Source organism: Centruroides sculpturatus, unplaced genomic scaffold (genome assembly GCF_000671375.1).
Source record: "Centruroides sculpturatus isolate CEXI.00-Female unplaced genomic scaffold, Cexi_2.0 scaffold597, whole genome shotgun sequence".
NCBI classification, from domain to species: domain Eukaryota; kingdom Metazoa; phylum Arthropoda; class Arachnida; order Scorpiones; family Buthidae; genus Centruroides; species Centruroides sculpturatus.
Genome location: NW_019384690.1, coordinates 477081 through 494538, shown reverse-complemented (window position 1 = coordinate 494538; position 17458 = coordinate 477081). Strand labels below are relative to the sequence as shown.

The 17458-nt window shown below is 50.2% G+C and overlaps 6 protein-coding genes across 6 annotated transcripts; 1 reads left to right on the top strand and 5 right to left on the bottom strand.

Annotated features, from left to right (window-relative positions):
* Positions 1 to 626: 626 nt before the first annotated feature.
* On the bottom strand, positions 627 to 2516 carry LOC111627288 (leucine--tRNA ligase-like). Its single transcript, XM_023370858.1, is given in 2 exon segments — positions 627 to 1807; positions 1847 to 2516. Coding segments are annotated over 2 exon segments (1851 nt in total).
* A 2276-nt stretch (positions 2517 to 4792) lies between these two features.
* On the bottom strand, positions 4793 to 5203 carry LOC111627287 (ATP synthase epsilon chain-like). The gene has a single exon (XM_023370857.1). It carries the CDS (start codon positions 5201 to 5203, stop codon positions 4793 to 4795), a length of 411 nt encoding a protein of 136 aa, XP_023226625.1.
* Positions 5204 to 9945: 4742 nt separating this feature from the next.
* On the bottom strand, positions 9946 to 11160 carry LOC111627286 (serine hydroxymethyltransferase-like). The gene has a single exon (XM_023370856.1). It carries the CDS (start codon positions 11158 to 11160, stop codon positions 9946 to 9948), a length of 1215 nt encoding a protein of 404 aa, XP_023226624.1.
* A 588-nt stretch (positions 11161 to 11748) lies between these two features.
* On the bottom strand, positions 11749 to 14325 carry LOC111627284 (isoleucine--tRNA ligase-like; the record flags this gene model as incomplete). Its single annotated transcript, XM_023370855.1, is given in 1 exon segment — positions 11749 to 14325. A coding segment is annotated over 1 exon segment (2577 nt), but the record flags the coding sequence as incomplete, so codon positions are not given.
* A 174-nt stretch (positions 14326 to 14499) lies between these two features.
* On the top strand, positions 14500 to 16632 carry LOC111627283 (chaperone protein ClpB-like). Its single transcript, XM_023370854.1, is given in 1 exon segment — positions 14500 to 16632. A coding segment is annotated over 1 exon segment (2133 nt).
* LOC111627282 (protein dj-1beta-like) lies at positions 16629 to 17144 on the bottom strand. The gene has a single exon (XM_023370853.1). The coding sequence runs from the start codon at positions 17142 to 17144 to the stop codon at positions 16629 to 16631; it is 516 nt and encodes a 171-aa protein (XP_023226621.1).
* Positions 17145 to 17458: the final 314 nt, after the last annotated feature.

Sequence of the window (17458 nt, the reverse complement as noted above, 5' to 3'; positions counted from 1 at the left end):
CCCCTAAGTGCTTGGCGAGCCACTGGACCGCAAAGCCCTTGGAAATTTCGGGCGGTAAAATTGCCACGGTGTGCTCGTCGACTAAAATCCAGTTTAGTTTCAACTCTTGGGCAACTTTTTGCGCTTGAACTAGCTTCTCCGGACGCGCAATCACGAGCAGATTTAAAAGTCCTGGCACGGCTGGATCAAAAGGCAAAACTTTTAAATCACCGATCATTTGGAGACGAATCTCATGCTGGGCGTCAAGTCGATCGCCGAGGTCGGGGCTGATGTAAAAATCGCGCTCGGTTCAAGCGCAAAAGTAAAGTCCTTGGTCGGCCAAACGCTGGTAAACAGCGCCGACAACTTGGGGGTCTAGCGTCTTAGCAAAAAGCGGTTTTTCTAACTGGCGATCGTAAATGTAAGCGCCCGTCGAAGTGACTACGTAGCGCAGCCTGAGCTGGGCCGCTAGCCCCTTAATCATCGGAAAGTAGCCGTTACCAGTTACAACCACAAACTCGGCGCCCTGGTTTTGGACTTGGCTAATTTTACTCTCGTTCTCACGGCTTAAACTATTCGGACCTCGGTCGTACATCGTGTGGTCAGCGTCGGAAAAAATTAGGTACATTTTTTGATTATAACACCCGCTAATTAACCGACTTGCTAGCCGGCCTGAGCACAAAATTAACAATTTTGCCCGCTACGTAAACGACTTTGGCGACTTTAGCACCTTTTAAATAACGACTGACACTCGGCAAGGCGGCCGCTTGCTTGCGCACTAGTTCGGCATTCGCCTGAGAATCTTCTAACTCCAAGGTGGCCCGCAACTTGCCGTTAACTTGGACGGCCAACACGAGCGGCTCACGGCGAATTTGACGCTGGTCAAAAACCGGTCAAGTTTGCTGGTCAAGCGGCTTAGCCTTCAAGTGGACTAAAATTTCCTCGGCTAAGTGGGGTGCAAAAAGCGACAAAACCACCGCCAAGCCGACTAACTCGGCTTGACTAGCTTGGAGCTGGTCGGCTAAGGCGTTGACAAAAACCATCAACTTTGAAATCGCCACGTTAAACTTAAGTTGATCGATTAACTGACTAACTTGCTTAAGCATCAGGTGGTATTCGCTGCTAACTTTCGATTTGCCCAGTCTGGTTTTTTGAACTAGGTTTCAAACCCGGTCTAACCACTTACGCATTGCTCGCAGCGAACGGGTTGACCAAGTTTTAGTTTCTTCGAGCGGTCCGCTGAACATTTCGTAAAGACGGAGAGCGTCGGCTCCGTAAGTGAACACGATTTGGTCGGGACTAATCACGTTGCCGCGCGACTTGGACATTTTTTGCCGGTCGGGTCCTAAAATCATCCCCTGGTTGACGACTTTGGCAAACGGCTCTTTGGTCGGCACGAGTTTAAGATCGTAGAGCACTTTGTGCCAAAATCGGGCGTAAAGAAGGTGCAAAACCGCGTGCTCTTGACCGCCGATGTAAAGGTCGACGGGCAACCAGCGCTTAAGGACTTTTTGAGCGGCGGGCGTGCCAAGGGCTAAGTAACCGCCGGTCCGCTTTTTTAAAATGTAAGCTAAGTAGTACCAGGAAGAGCCCGCCCACTGGGGCATAGTGTTAGTTTCCCGGCGCCACTTTTGCCCGGCTAACTCGACCCAAAGCCAAGTCGGATCGGCGTTGGCGAGCGGCGGCTGGCCGTCTAGTCCCGGCTTAATTTCTTCAAGCAGCGGCAAAACCACCGGCAAGTTTTGGTCCAACTTGATTTGACCAGCGGGTCCGTGCAAAATCGGAAACGGCTCACCCCAGTAGCGCTGGCGGGAAAACACCCAGTCGCGTAAGTGAAGCGATCCGTCGGGGTTCTTGATTCAGTTGCGCTGTAAGTTGACAAGCGAACTCGGTCAGTCAACTAAGTCAAGGTCCTGGTAAAGCCTGTCGGCGTAAGCGGTGATTTTAAGCACCCACTGGCGCATCGCTTTTTTCACGACCGGAAAATGACCCCGCTCGGAAACAGGCCGACCTTGCTCGTCTTGCAAGACTTCCTCGTTGGCCAAGACGGTGCCAAGGTCGGGACTCCAATTGACCTGTACGTCGCGCATTTCGGCCATCCCGCGCTGGTAGAGAGCGCTAAAAATCGCTTGCGTTTGAGCGTAAAAATCCGGATCAGTCGTGTTGACTTCCTTGGCGTAATCGTAGGAAAAACCGAGCATTTGCAGTTGACGCCGAAAGTTAGCGATGTTTTGGGGTGTGAACTTCTGGGGCAGCTGACCGGTTTGAATGGCAAACTGCTCGGCTGGCAGTCCGAAGGCATCCCAACCAATCGGATGCAAAACGTCAAAACCTTTCAGACGTTTGAAACGGGCGACGATGTCGCTAGCGGTGTAACCCTCCAGGTGACCAACGTGGAGCCCCTGTCCTGAGGGGTAAGGAAACATGTCTAAAACGTAAAACTTAGGGCGTTTGCTGGCGAGTTCAGGCGTGGCAAAAACGTCGTTTTCAGCCCAGTATTTCTGCCACTTTTTCTCGATCTGCTGGTGGTCGTACATAAAGGTAAGGCAATTATAAACGAGTTTTAAACATCAAGCGGTTCGCTGTCAATCACGTCGTGGCCACTTTGAAGAGCGTTGTCAGCCTCCACGTGAGCCGCGTCAATTACCTGGGCTCAGTCAACCGCGTAGTAGTTAATCTCCTGAGCGATTAGCTTGGCTATGTCAGAGGCGAAAAAGACGATGTAGGCCAGTCAAAAACGACCTTCTAAAACCGGCCAAATATCTTTGAGCGGGCCCATCACAATTCAAGCTCAACCGATTTGGGCTAAGTTAAAGAGCCAGTCGGTCAAAGAAAAAACCAGCGTCTTACCGCCCGATACGCCGTTGCGGTAGGTGGTCGTAAACCAAATTCAACACGGGTAAAAGAGCGCGATCACGTAGAGCGTGTTGCGTACTTCAGTGAGTTGACTAGCGGTGTCAACGTTCGGGTCGCTCGTGTCGACTAGGAAAGTCATCAGCGGCGCAAAAGAAGCAACGATCACGACCATGATTGATAAAACCGCCGACATGCTAGTGTTAAAACCTTTCAGCTGGTTGGAGTTGATTTTAGCTTGCTCAATCCGACCGTTACCAAGCTCGGATCCAACGAAGTTGGCTGCCATGACACCCACGCCAGCAAAAGCAGTCGTGAAAACGTTCATGATCGCGTTGCTCAGCCCGAGCACGGCCGTGGCGCCAATCCCTTGTCCGAGCGAACCTTGCGGATAACCAAGGTCGTAAAAGTAGCCCCGGAATGTCACCAGCGCAACCATCGTCGTGTAGGCAAAGAAAAGCGCGAAACGAGCCAAAAACAGTTTAACCGTGTGTCAGTCAAAACTAAAAACTGTCCAAGGCGCAAACCGGAGCTGGGAATTAGTTTTGACGATAAAGGTGAAACCGACCATGATCGCTACCATCCGAGCCGCAACCGAAGCTCAGGCGGCTCCCTTGACGCCGACATCAAAGCCGTAGATCAAAATCGCGTTGAGAGTGATGTTCATCGAAAGCGTTCCGACGCCTCAGTAAACTGTCACGTGGCCTTTACCAACCTCGCGCAACTGAATCCCCAAGTTACCTGAGATAGAGAAAAGGATCCACTGCAAAGCGGTAATTTGGATGTACTCGCGCGCCATCGCCAAGTTTTTAGCGTACTGAAGTTCTTCGCTAACGAGGTGCTCGGGTCGCTTAAGGAAGAGTGAATTAAGCTGGTCAGGAATGGTCCAAGCTAAAATAGCAATCACTAACGTCATGCCAGTCGTCAGCACGTAGCGAAAACGAGCCATTTGTTTAAAAGCTTGGTAACGGCGCGAGTAAAAGAGTTGGGCCGAAACGACTCCGCCGGCGGCAGCGACGCCGATCACGATGCCGTTGACGATGTTAGTCCACTGGTTTGCGGCCGAAATGGCCGCCACGGCGTTGTACTTACCGACCATGAAGTTATCAATGAAACCGTTCAAGGCGAAAAGCATCGCCCCGAGAATGACCGGGTAGAAAATTAGGAAGTAGCGTTTCCACTGCCGAGCGTCGCTCGGAAAAAACTGCTTAAAAATCGGTTTCTTCCTCCGCGCGTTCGGTTTCTAACTGGTCGTCAACCTCTTCGTTAACTTGCTCGCTCACTTCCTGGGAGTAGCCTTCGTCGTCGTCGTTGGGGTACTCTTCGTTAGTATCATCGTCGTTATAAAAAAACGAACCGCTCGTGGTTTCAAACTCGATTTCTTCCCAGTCAAAAACGTGGTCGTAATCAATCGTCTCGACGTCGACCTCTAGCTCGCCGTCAACCACGTTGAAAGTCGTGCTGACGCTGACAGGCCCGCCGCCTTGTTCGCTATCAATCCGCCACTGACCGCTGCCCTGGAAGTTAAACTCGTCGTCCTGCCCCAAAATCTCCCACGACTCAAGTTCAAACTTGACTTCAATTGGCACTTCGACTTTCATAATCGTGTAGCGGAGCGTTTGCAGCGCTTCTTCAACGGTCTCAGGCGTTAATTTGGTCGCTCATTTTTGCACCATAATTCAACATTCTACTAAAAAACCGCTCAGCCACGGGGAACTGAGCGGTTTTCCAAACTTTAAAATTCAAACGCTTTACTTCCAAAGAAGAGCTAAAATGTTGACCAGTGTGCTAACTTGGTAGCCGATCGCTCCCGCGAGTGCGATCGAGAAGATAATGTAAACTAACCAGGCCAGCTCGCGGCGGGAAACCCGGACGATTTTGCTCCACTCAACTTGGGCCAAAACAAAGAAGGCAAGCAGCAGGGCGATCAGGTAAATTGTTAGTTGAACGTACCAGGGCATTACTCTCCGCGCGCAACTTTAATCCGGTTGAGCGCTCGTTCCAATTTGAAAGTGTAACGAATTTGCTGACTGGTGGAAAGTTTTTCCTCGCGCAGTCTTTTCTCAGCGTCAACCCGAGCTGTCTCGGCTCGTTTGAGATCGATCGCGTCTTTAAACTCAGCCGCGGGGGTGACGATCTTCACGCCGTGGGCGTCAACTCGCATCAAGCCCCCGCCGAGAGCCAAGACTTTGTGGGAACGACTTTTTTCAAGTCCGATGCTAGCTTGGGCGATGTCTAAGGCCGCCACAAGCGGGGTGTGACCCGCTTGAACGCCGATGTAACCGCGGGTTGTTTTGACCGTCACGATCGGAACCGGGTCGTCAAAGAAAACGCCGTAGGGAGTTAGAATCGTCAAGTGGGTTTGTTTCATCGCTAAGCGTTTGATTCCCTTTCCTTCTTAGCCTTAGCTAATGCTTCATCGATCGTACCGACGTAAAGAAAACTGCTTTCGGGCAAAGTGTCGTGCTGACCGGCTAAAATTTCGCTAAACCCGCGGATGGTTTGCTCAATCTTGACAAACTTACCTTCAATTCCGGAAAACTTCTGAGCCACGAAAAACGGTTGCGATAAAAAGTTGCGTACCCGGCGGGCGCGCTGAACGACTTTCTTGTCTTCCTCGGACAACTCGTCCATGCCTAAAATCGCGATGATGTCTTGTAGTTCTTTAAAACGCTGCAAAATGTTTTTGACCTCTTGCGCCACTTGGTAGTGCTTTTCACCGACGACCTCGGGATCGAGCAATCTTGAAGCCGAAGCGAGCGGATCAACGGCCGGGTAAATTCCTAGCGCGGCGATGTTCCGGTCTAAAACCGTTTTAGCGTCCAGGTGAGTAAAGGTCGTCGCGGGTGCCGGGTCGGTTAAATCGTCGGCGGGCACGTAAACAGCTTGAACCGAGGTAATTGAACCTTTTTGGGTGGTCGTAATTCGTTCCTGGAGTTGACCCATTTCCGAAGCAAGCGTTGGCTGGTAGCCCACGGCCGAAGGCATGCGACCCAGCAAAGCCGAAACTTCCGAACCGGCTTGGGTGAAGCGGAAAATGTTGTCAATAAAGAGCAAAACGTCCTGCCCTTGCTTGTCGCGGAAGTACTCGGCCATCGTTAGCGCCGACAGACCAACGCGCATACGGGCTCCGGGCGGCTCGTTCATTTGTCCAAAGACGAGCGCGGTTTTATCTAACACGCCGGCTTGAGCCATTTCGTGGTATAGGTCGTTGCCTTCCCGGGTTCTTTCGCCGACACCGGCAAAAACCGACAGTCCGCCGTGCTGGGTGGCGATGTTGTTAATTAGTTCCTGGACCAAAACAGTTTTACCAACTCCAGCGCCACCAAAAAGACCAATTTTCCCGCCCCGGGCGTAGGGCATCAGCAAATCAATGACTTTGATGCCGGTTTCTAAAATTTGCGCTTCGGTGCTTTGCTGAGCGTAAGTCGGAGCGCTGCGGTGGATAAAATCGCGGGGTGTTTTTTTTGTGAAAGGTTTTTCGTCGATCGGATCTCCGAGCACGTTGAACATGCGACCTAACACACTTGGTCCGACTGGCACCGAAATCGGTCCGCCGGTGTCAAAAACTTTTTGACCGCGGACTAAACCAAAAGTTGAACCCATCGCGATGCAGCGGGCTGTGTCGTTACCGATGTGTTGGGCGACTTCAAAAACTTGTTTGTCGTTTTTAGTCTCGAGTTCAAGCGCATTCAGCAAAGCCGGCAGTTTATGGTCGGCAAACCTAACATCAATAATCGGTCCCAAAACTTGGGTAATCGTTCCGTAGTTTTTTGGCATGTGTTCCTTTCGGGCTAACTTTGGCTGCCAGCCACAATTTCGCTAATTTCCTGGGTGATCGCCGCTTGGCGCGCTTGGTTATAACGAACTGTCAAAGTGTCAATTAGTTCACCGGCGTTGTCGGTCGCGTTTTCCATCGCGATCCGGCGCGAAGCCATCTCGGAAACTTTGGACTCCACCAGTTTATCAAAAACTAAACCGGCGATGAAAAACGGTAGCATCTGCTTGACGATGCTAGCGTCTTTAGGTTCAAAGTCGGTCAACTCCTCGTCCAAAGTCATCTCGGCTTGCTCGGTTGCTTGGGCCAGAGATCAAACGAGCGGTTCAAACGAAATCGAGTTGATGTACTTAGTGCTGATGATTTTTAGGTCCCGTACGCTTTGCTCGAGCAAAAAATCGCCGATTCGGTCGACAACTTGGTTAATTGAGCCGTAGGTGATGTTTTCACCTAAGTTAGCGATTGCTAAATCAACCTCGCGACCGATCGTTTCAAAGTAGCGCACCCCTTTGGTNCTTTAACGATAAAACCTTTTTTCACTGTTGCTTCCTTTGCAATTGATCTACCCGCCTAACCTTATTCGTCTCAAGCAGGTAGGTAAAGAAGTTTGGTGTCGGATCGTTTGACCCACAAAAAACCAGCGACAACCGGAGCGGTTAGTCAAATCTTTACCGATGAAATTATAAACAAAAAGCAACTGGAAGAAAGATTTCCAAAACGGTGACCGAGTTAAATCCGGCGGTTGCGAAAAATGTAGAAAATTACGATTGAATTCATGAATAAAGCAATCGCGTTGGAAACGATTAAGCCGTAAGCCCCGTAGGCAGCCGGACCATTCTCAAGTAAGAGAATAATCCCGTAAATCATGAAGAAAAGCGCTCCCAAGTGGAAAATTAAGTACTGCGAAAGCGACAAGTTGGCAGTTTGCTTAGTTTGGATGGTGCGGATGGCGTTAGGTAGGAAGGAGATTGTCACCAAAATTCCCCCGATAATTCCAAACATTTCAAAAAATATATTCATTGCGATTTAACCTTTCTGTCAGAACAACTTTCCCATTATACAAAAATAAAAAGTTCCGCCCGCTCAGGAGCAGAACTTTTATTAAAAGACTGTGGCTTAAACTAGTGTGCGAGCTCAGTCAACGCGGTAAACAGCGATTCCAAGCACGATGCACTTCATTAATTCACCGAAGCCGTTGCCGACTAGCGCCACGGTTACTCCGGTTCAGTTAATTGCTTTGGCGTTGGTTTCAGGATCAATTGGCAAAATCGCGGAACTAATTCCAAGTGAAATTAAGAACCATCCGACGATGAATATGTAAGCTGATAGAACGTCTAAGACTGAGGAGAGCATCGCTCTTCCGCCTACCCGCAGAACCGATAGGAAGACCATCGTGAACGATAGGAAGAAGAATCCGAACGCGTGCCAGACGGTGTGCCACTGGGTGTAGAAGAGTAGCATGCTGCCGGCTGGTAGACGGAAGATTGGTCCCATTCCGAAAATACCGATCATCAGTAGCATAAAAGCTAAGATTAATGACAGTATGAGCACCATTCCGCAGAAGCGTTTGAAGGCTAGTTTAGCGCCTTCGGGGTCACCAGCTCCTAGTCGGGTTCCGACGTAGTAAGGAATCAGAGTCCGGTAACCTTGGAAAATCGCGAAGAATAGGTTAACGATCGTCATCGTGATCACAATCGCTTTCATACCTAAGTCTCCGGAAGTTGGTCCCCCTAGTTTAATCATCACGATTTGCACTAGCGCTAGGGAGAGTGAGAACAATACGTCCGAGAAAGCAATTTTCCCGAAGTTTCCGAGCACTTTCACAAACAGATCTTTGGAAAGAACTTGGTCGCGGGAGAAAGGACTGAAAGCCGCACGAACGCTTGGCATTAGGAAGCAGAGCCCGACGTAAGTTGCCGCTTCAAAGACACGGGAAGTAATCGTTCCTCAAGCGGCTCCCTTAACTCCCATACCCCACTGGGTTACCCGGAAGATTGGGTTGTGACCGTCGTGTTCAATCAGAGCGTAATCCATGCCTTCAATTGAACTGTTAGCACTTTGACCCGCTTTCGGCATCAAGACGTTAAGTCCGTCGGCACCGCTCGTAACGGTGACGATGTTTTCCCGGAGCTGTTCAATGTTATTGACACTTTCAGCATCAAGACCGTAGTCTCGAATATCGGCGGTAGTCAAAATTGCACCCGGCACGTTTCAAAGCGCTAAGTCGACAACAATTCAGCGCTGAGGTGCAGAGAGACTTTGCCAGACGCTGTTCCAGCTGGCGTCAGTTCCTCTGGCGTTTACAAGGTTTAAAATGTTTTCTGACTCTGTCTTAACTTGGTCAGCCGTTAGACCAGGAATATTAGCGGGAACATTGATGTTGTTCTGAATGTCGCGGTTAATTTGTTCCCAATTTTCTAAAGCACCTTCTAAGTACCGGCGAACCGCGTCACCGGAAATGTAGTTGTCAAACCTCCAATTTTTGATCAACCCGTTGTAGCCCGTCATAAACAGTGGGTTTAGCGTACTGTTGATGATGAAAGCTGTTCCTGAGACAATCATCGGGATAAGTGGCTTACCTCACTCAACGAACGTGAACTGGATCGGCAAAACTAGACCCAGCAAAACAAATGACCACGAAACAAGCGCTCAGTACTCTTTAGCGTGTTTAATCGCCGCGCTGTTAGGCCCTCCGTTGTTTGAGAGGAAAAAGTAAAAAAGCCCCTGGTCGTTTTTGGGCGCTAGGGCCGCAGCCGTTAGCACACCAGTTAGAACAAGGGCGATTGAAGTTCCAATGACAATTTTCCAGCTGACTGTTTCACGGACTTTAGGAGTATTTTTAGCACCGAAATACTGACCGGTAAAAATACCTCCCGCCACACAGGCCGAAATGACCGTGAACAGGATCAGTTGAAAGACGGCATTGGAAGAGCCGACTCCCGCTGTGGCGTCTTCACCAATCAAGTTGGAAATGAACATCGTGTCAACCATGTTGATTCCCGCAATGAAAATTGACTGGATCACCACAGGCAGCATTAATCGAATCGATTTTTTGATGAATTGTCAGTCAAAAAAGGACGAGATCTTTGCTCGGAATCCTGATGATGGATTTTTGTTATCGTATGTACTAGTCATACGAGACACATTATACATCAACCAAAATTAATCACTATCAATTGGAAATTGTCCCAAAATCAGGCGCTTTTTCAAAGCAAATTAAGTTCTCTTTTTTGACTAGATTAACGACTCGCGTTCTGGTTAAAAAAATGGTCGGGCACTGGAAACTGCTCGGCTCAAGCAGCAACTTGCTGACTAACGCCCGCCGAGTTACCGCGTCAAATTTGGTCGATCAACTGGGCCAGTTTTTCAAACTCGGTGCGACCAAAACCGCGCGTAGTCATCGCTGGCGTGCCGAGACGAACTCCGGAAGTAACTGTCGGTGGCTCACTGTCGCCAGGAACCATGTTTTTGTTGGCGATGATGCCGTGCTCCTCCAGTTGAGCGGCCGCTTGTTGACCGGTTAATCCGTAGGACTTTTTAACGTCCACCGTTAAAAGATGGGTGTCGGTGCCGCCGGTCACAACTTGGGCCCCCAGTTTAGTCAAAGCTCTGGCTAACGCCTGGGCGTTTTCAACCACTCTTTGGATGTAAAGTTTGTAATCCGGCAAAAGCGCTTCACCAAAAGTTACCGCCTTACCAGCGATAGCGTGCATAAGCGGACCGCCCTGTAAAAACGGAAACACGGCCCGGTCAATTTTGCGGGCCAAGTCGGGGTCGTTAGTCATGACAACTCCGCCGCGGGCACCGCGCAAAGTCTTGTGAGTGGTTGAGGTGATCACGTGGGCGTGACCAACCGGACTCGGATGCATACCCGTTGCCACTAAGCCAGCGATGTGAGCAATATCAGCAACTAAGTAGGCCCCGACTCGGTCGGCAATTTGGCGAAAGCGCGCCCAGTCAATCTGGCGCGGGTAAGCCGAGTAACCAGCCACGATCAGAGCCGGTCGCTCGCGACGAGCAATTTTTTCAATTTGATCGTAATCAAGTCGGCCTTGCTGATCGACATCGTAACTGACAGCTTGGTAATAAAGTCCGGAAAAATTAGCCCGGTAGCCATGCGAAAGGTGGCCGCCAGCAGCCAGTGCTAAACCGAGAATTTTCTGACCCGGTTTGATGAGCGCTAAGTAAGCCGCGTTGTTAGCTTGGGTGCCAGAGTGGGGTTGCACGTTGGCGTAGTTAACTTTGAAAAGTTGACACAACCGGCGGATTGCTAAAAGTTCAATTTGGTCGGCTTGCTCGGTGCCTCCGTAGTAACGCCGACCCGGGTAGCCTTCGGCGTACTTGTTGGTTAAAACGCTACCTGTCGCCGCGAGAACCGCTTTGGAAACGTAATTTTCCGAAGCGATTAGTTCGATTTCGGCGTTTTGGCGTTGCTCTTCAGCCTTAATGATCGACGCGACGGCTGGGTCAGTTTTTAGTTTCAGCTGGCACCCCTTACCGCTCAGGACTAAACTACCGCGCGGTTGCGAACCGTGGCGATCACTTCGCATGTTATCACCACCACAATCGTTGTTAAAGCGCCGCCAACGATCAAAACGTCGGCGATGTTAAAAGTCCCGCGGTCGGCCCAAGGGGTATAAATCACGTCCCGAACGTACCCAAAAAGATACCAGTCCACCGTGTTGCCGAGCAGACCCGCCAAAGTAATCGCCAAACAAAGGGCGACAATTTTGCGGCGACTTAAGACGGCCAGCAAAAACACGACCGCCGCTAGAGCGGTGCCAACGCCGGCAAAAGCGATCGGCGGCACCTGGATTTTGAGTCAACTGAAGAGACTCGAGTTAGGGTGTTCGACTTGCCGAAAACCGATTCAACCGAGCGAAAGACCCTTGTCCTTAAAAACGGCACGGCTAAACACAAAAATTTTCAACCACTGGTCAAGCGCGATTAAAACTCCGCTAACTAGCAAGACGATCAAAAGGTTGATCAGTCGACGACGACGTTTGGGATGGGAAGTTGTGATGTTGGGGAAAAATGCCATGCCTAAATTATACTCTGCTCGCACCTTGCAAAACTAAAACTTCTTGGCAGCGCTGACAAAGACTTTCCTGGTTAACTTGCTCAGCTAAGTAGTGGTTTCAGCAGCGCACGCACTTAACCGAATCAAAGCGCTCAACTCGGTTAGTTTCTCCCCAAACCAGCCGACCAACCATGAGTAGCCTAGCTAAGTCCCACTTTTCCAACTCGGGCCACTTTTTTTCCAAAGTTACTTGAGCCGCGTAGCTGCGTCCGATCTGCCCGGCTTGCTTAGCCTCCTCCAACATTTTAAAAACCAAGTCCTTAAGCTGAAAAAACTGCTTCCAGCGCTCGGAGTCGACCGGTAAAGCTTGAGCGCGGTAATCAACCTTGGTCAAAAAGATTGAGTCCTTTTTTTGGTCAAAATGGTAGGCTTGGTAAGCTTGTTCGCAAGTCGTGGGCAAAACCGGCGCCATTGCTTGCAAAATGAAGATTAACACTTGGTAGAGAACGCTTTGAATCGCTCTGCGACCCGGGTCATTAGCCGCGTCAGCGTAAAGCGCGTCCTTGGAAACTTCCAGGTAGTACGAGGAGAGATCGAGCACAAAAAGGTTGATTAAGTTAACCACTTGGTTAAAGCGAGCCGCATCGTATTCGTGTCGAACCGATTTCTTGAGACGGGCCAAATCGCTGAGAACCAGCCGGTCTAGCTCGCTGTAAACTGGCTGAGTCTGCGGGTTCCAAACAAAGTCAAATAGCACGCCCAGCATGAACTTGATTTTACTTCTTAGTCCCCGGTACAAACTAGCAACTTGCTCTAAAATAACTTCCGAAACATTCACGTCCGCGCTGTACTCGGAAGTCGCAACCCAAAGTCGCAAAATCTCCGCGCCGTAACGGTCAATAATTTGGGCCGGATCAATCACGTTACCGAGCGACTTAGCCATTTTGTGGCCGGCTTGATCCAGCACAAACCCGTGCGAGATAATCTTTTTAAACGGCGCTTGATCATGCCAAGCCACGCTGTTGACCAGCGAAGAATTAAACCAGCCGCGGAACTGGTCGGCTCCCTCTAAACACAGATCAGCCGGTTGACTTTTGAGAAAAGGCAGGCGGAAAGAAGTGCCGGAATCAAACCAGACGTCCATGATGTCGGTCTCTTTTTTTCAATCTTGGGCTCGCTGAGCAAAAGCGGTCGGAACGAGCTGCTCGGTCGGTCAATCCCACCAAATTTGACTGCCGTGCTTGGCGACGAGCTGGATGATGTGTTTAAAAAGAGCCGGTTCAAAAACGGGCTGGCCATCGCGATCGTAGAATATCGTCAGCGGCACGCCCCAACTTCTTTGACGCGAAATCGTTCACGTCTCGCGGGCGACGGCCATCGTTAAAAGACGTTCGGTGCCTCATCCGGGGTAACTACTGACCTTAGTTAGCGCTTTTTTCAAGCGTCCGCGGAGAGGCGCTAAGTTAACAAACCACTGCTTGGTCGCCCGGTAAATGACAGGTTGGTGGGTTCGCCAGTCGTGGGGATAGGAATGGGTGACCGCTTGCTCGAACACGAGTTGACCGTGCTCGCGCAGAAACTGGCAAATGATCGGATTGGCTTTGAGGTAAAACTGACCTTGAGCGATCGGACTGGCCTGGTTGAACACGCCCCGGTCGTCCAAGTGCATAATCATCTCGAGGTCGTATTTTTGGCCGAGCTGGTAATCATCCACGCCAAACAGAGGCGCCAAGTGAACTAGGCCCGTTCCTTCCTGGGCGTCAACGTGCTCGCTTAAAACGACTGGGCCAGGTCGCTCGCTGAAAGGTCGCTGGTAGGTCAGACCGACTAAGTCTTGGCCGCTCAGCAACTGGACCACTTGGTAATTAGTTCAACCGACTAATTGAGCAAGCTTTTTGAGGCCCGCCTCGGCAACTAAAAAAATTTGCCCGTTAGTTTTGACGAGCGCGTACTTTATTTGACCACCGACGGCTAAGGCGCTGTTAGCTGGCAAAGTTCAGGGCGTGGTGGTCATTAGGACTAACTTGGTGTGAGGTGGCACCTTTTGGTTGCCGCTCACCAAATTGAGAGCCACGTAAATTTGCGGTGAACTGAGAGTTTTGTAAACGATTTCTGCCTCGGCCAGAGCGCTCTGCGAAGAAGGCGACCAGTAAATCGGTTTCAGCGCCCGAAATACCAACTTATCGGCCACCAGTTTGGCTAGCACCTCCAACTGACGAGCTTGGTAAGTGGGCTGATCGGTTTGGTAGTAATTCGTTAAATCGGGTCAAAGCTGCAAAGCAGAAAACTGTTGTCTTTGAATTTGAATTTGCTGCTCGGCGTAAGCCTGGGCCGCTTGGCGGAGTCGAGCCGGATCAACGCCTTGGTAATTTTGTCGCAGCTTGGTCAAAACTTGGTTTTCAATCGGGAGTCCGTGGGTATCCCAGCCTGCCACAAAAGGCGTGGCGTAACCTTCCAAAGTTTTGTTTCTCAAAACGATGTCCTTGAGAATTTTGTTGAGCGCGTGACCGAGGTGAATCGATCCGTTGGCGTAGGGCGGTCCGTCGTGTAAGACGAACTGACCGCCGCGGGCGTTTTGCTTGAGTGCGCGCTCGTAAATCCGGTTCTTTTGCCAAAAATCGCGTCAGCGCGGTTCCTCGGTCGCCAGGTGGGCTCGCAAAGAAAAATCGCTTCGCGGCATTAAGAGCGTTGATTTTCAATCGGAAGCGGCAGAAACGGTCTTTTTCATAAGTGAAAGGGCAGTGCCTGCATTATAAACCAACCCGGCACACGGGGTTTAACTTATAATTTCAGTAAATCTGAACTGGTGTTTTAGCACTTGACACCTTAGAGTGCTAAACGTGCTATAATTAGTTAGCAAGGAGATCGCATGGAATTTAGCTTTAACCCCACCCAAGAATCAAACAACCCGCTCAAAGACTTCGGGCGCAATTTAACCGACGAAGCGGCCCGCGGTAAACTTGACCCGGTCATCGGTCGCGACGACGAAATTCGTCGCATCATCCGCATCTTGTCCCGTAAAACCAAAAATAACCCCGTCTTAGTCGGCGAGCCAGGCGTGGGTAAAACGGCTATTGCCGAAGGTTTGGCCCAAAAAATTCTCAGCGGCGATGTGCCCGAGAACTTAAAGGACAAGGAAGTGATAGAGATTGACATTCCGGCTTTGATCGCGGGCGCCTCTTTCCAAGGTCAGTTTGAGAAAAGACTAAAGTCGCTCATGAAGGAAATTAAGGAAGCCCAGGGCAACTTAATTCTTTTCATTGACGAAATCCACATGATCGTGGGAACGGGTAAAAACGCTCAAGGCGGCATGGACGCGGCTCAAATCATTAAACCGATGCTAGCACGCGGGGAAATGCGTCTGATCGGAGCGACCACGCTTGACGAGCACCGCAAGTACATTGAGCAAGACCCAGCCCTCGAACGCAGACTCCAAAAAGTTTACATCGCCGAACCTTCCGAAGAAGAAACGGTGACCATCTTGCGGGGACTGAAAGACCGATTTGAGTCTTACCACGGGGTGCGAATCCACGACAACGCCTTGGTCACGGCCGTCAAACTATCTAGTCGTTACATCTCCGACCGCTTTTTACCCGACAAAGCGATCGATCTAGTTGACGAAGCAGCGGCGGCGATTCAAACCGAAATGAACTCCAAACCCGAGGACCTTGAAAAAGTCGAGCAGCGTTTAGCCATGCTAGAGATGGAGAAAGTCGCCCTTTCGAGCGAAAAAGATCCTAAGTCGCGCGAAAGACTGAGCGAGATCAAAGACCGAATCGGCGAAACCGAAAAAGAGGTCAAAGCACTCCGCAGTGCCTGGAACCGGGAGAAAGAAATTCTCCGTGACATCGGTAAGTACAAGGAAAAAGTCGAGCAGCTCAAAGTTCAGCAGCAACGCTACCAGGCTGAGGGCGAGTTTGAAAAAGCTTCGATCTTGCTCTACAAGGAAATTCCTGACTGGGAGAAAAAACTTCAAAAAGCCGAGGAACAAGCTGGTCAGCGCGAAAACTCAATGATTAAGGAAGACGTTGACGAGGAAGAGATCGCCAACGTGGTCGCTAAGTGAACGGGAATTCCGATCACCAAACTGCTCCAAGGTCAACGCGAAAAACTGCTCACTTTGGAAAAACACCTCGCCCAGCGCATCAAAGGTCAAACTAACGCGCTTAAGTTAGTTAACGACGCAATTTTACGTTCACGAGCCAACATCAACGATCCGAATAAACCGATCGGTTCGTTTATCTTCATGGGTCCGACCGGGGTCGGTAAAACCGAGGTCGCCCGGGCGCTCGCTTACGAACTTTTTGACAGCGAAAAAAGCATGATCCGCCTAGACATGTCCGAGTACATGGAAAAACACGCCGTCTCACGTCTAATCGGTGCTCCGCCGGGGTACATCGGCTTTGACCAGGGCGGGCAACTAACCGAAGCGGTTCGGCTAAGACCTTACTCGCTGATTTTGCTCGATGAAATTGAAAAAGCGCACCCCGAAGTGCTCAACATCTTGCTGCAAGTGCTTGACGACGGACGACTGACCGATGGCAAAGGCAAAGTGGTTGACTTTAAAAACACGATCGTGATCATGACAACCAACATCGGCTCGCTTGACATTTTGGAAGGCAAGAAAAACGAGCAAGTTACCAAACTGCTCTACAAATTTCTCAGACCCGAGTTCATTAACCGCGTCGATGAAATCGTCGTCTTCAACGCTTTGGACGAGGAAGCGGTTCGTCAAATCACCGTCGTCGAACTTGAGAAGTTAACTCGCCGTCTGTCCGACCGCAACATCTTGCTTGAGTTTGACGAGGGGGTGGTTGATAAAATCGCCAGCGAAGGTTACGATCCGCTTTTTGGAGCCAGACCAATCAAGCGTTACATCGTTAAAAACTTAGAGTCAGATTTAGCGCGACGAATCATTAGCAACGAAATTAAAGAGCACACCCAGTACGTAGTTAAGTCGCTTAACAGCGAATTTGTCTTCGACGAAAAACGTCTTAACTAAACTTCAATCTGACCGCCCAACGCTTCCACAATCGCCTGGGCAAAAGAGAGACTTTGTTCAAAATCGCGCGCGGTAATTAAGTTATCCGCTACTTCCAGCGCGGTTTTTTTGTTGGTCTTGGTCAGGCCGTAACCGGGGTAAGCCGTAATCGGACGCTCTTGGACGATTTCGGCTTTTACCAGTAGTTGCGGAGCCGCGCAAATAGCGCCGATTAGTTTCTGAGCCGCGTTAAAACGTTTAATTAAACTGAGCACCTTGGCATTTTTGAGCAAAACCGCGTGACCAGGTCCGCCCGGAATAACTAGCGCGTCAAACTGGTCCCAGCGATCGATACTTGACATCTTTTGACTGGCGACTTGGGCCACATATTTGCCCTTGACTAACTCTTTGTCTTCGGGCGAAACGATCGTGACTTCAAAGCCAGCGCGGTTAAAAACATCAACGCTGGTGATCAGTTCGATATCTTCAAATCCGGTGGCGGCTAAAAGTAAAATTTGAGCGGTTTTTTTCATGCTCAAATTATACCTTATCAAGTGATGTCAGTCAGCCGAATCAGCTCCGCAAAAGTGTGTTGACGGCGGTATTTGAAACTGAGCGGCGAAGGGTGGGCATCCACGATCGTTTGGCTAGTGATGATCCGGCGGTAGTTTTTAGCTTCATTGCCCCAGAGCACCCAAATTGGCGCCCGGCTTTGGTCAAGTCAGCGGATGACTTTTTCGGTGAAACTTTGCCAAATGTGTTTGTGACTGTTAGGCATGTGGATCCGGGTGGTCAAAGATGTGTTGAGCAGTAAAACGCCCTGTTTAATTCAGTGTCTCAGCGTTCG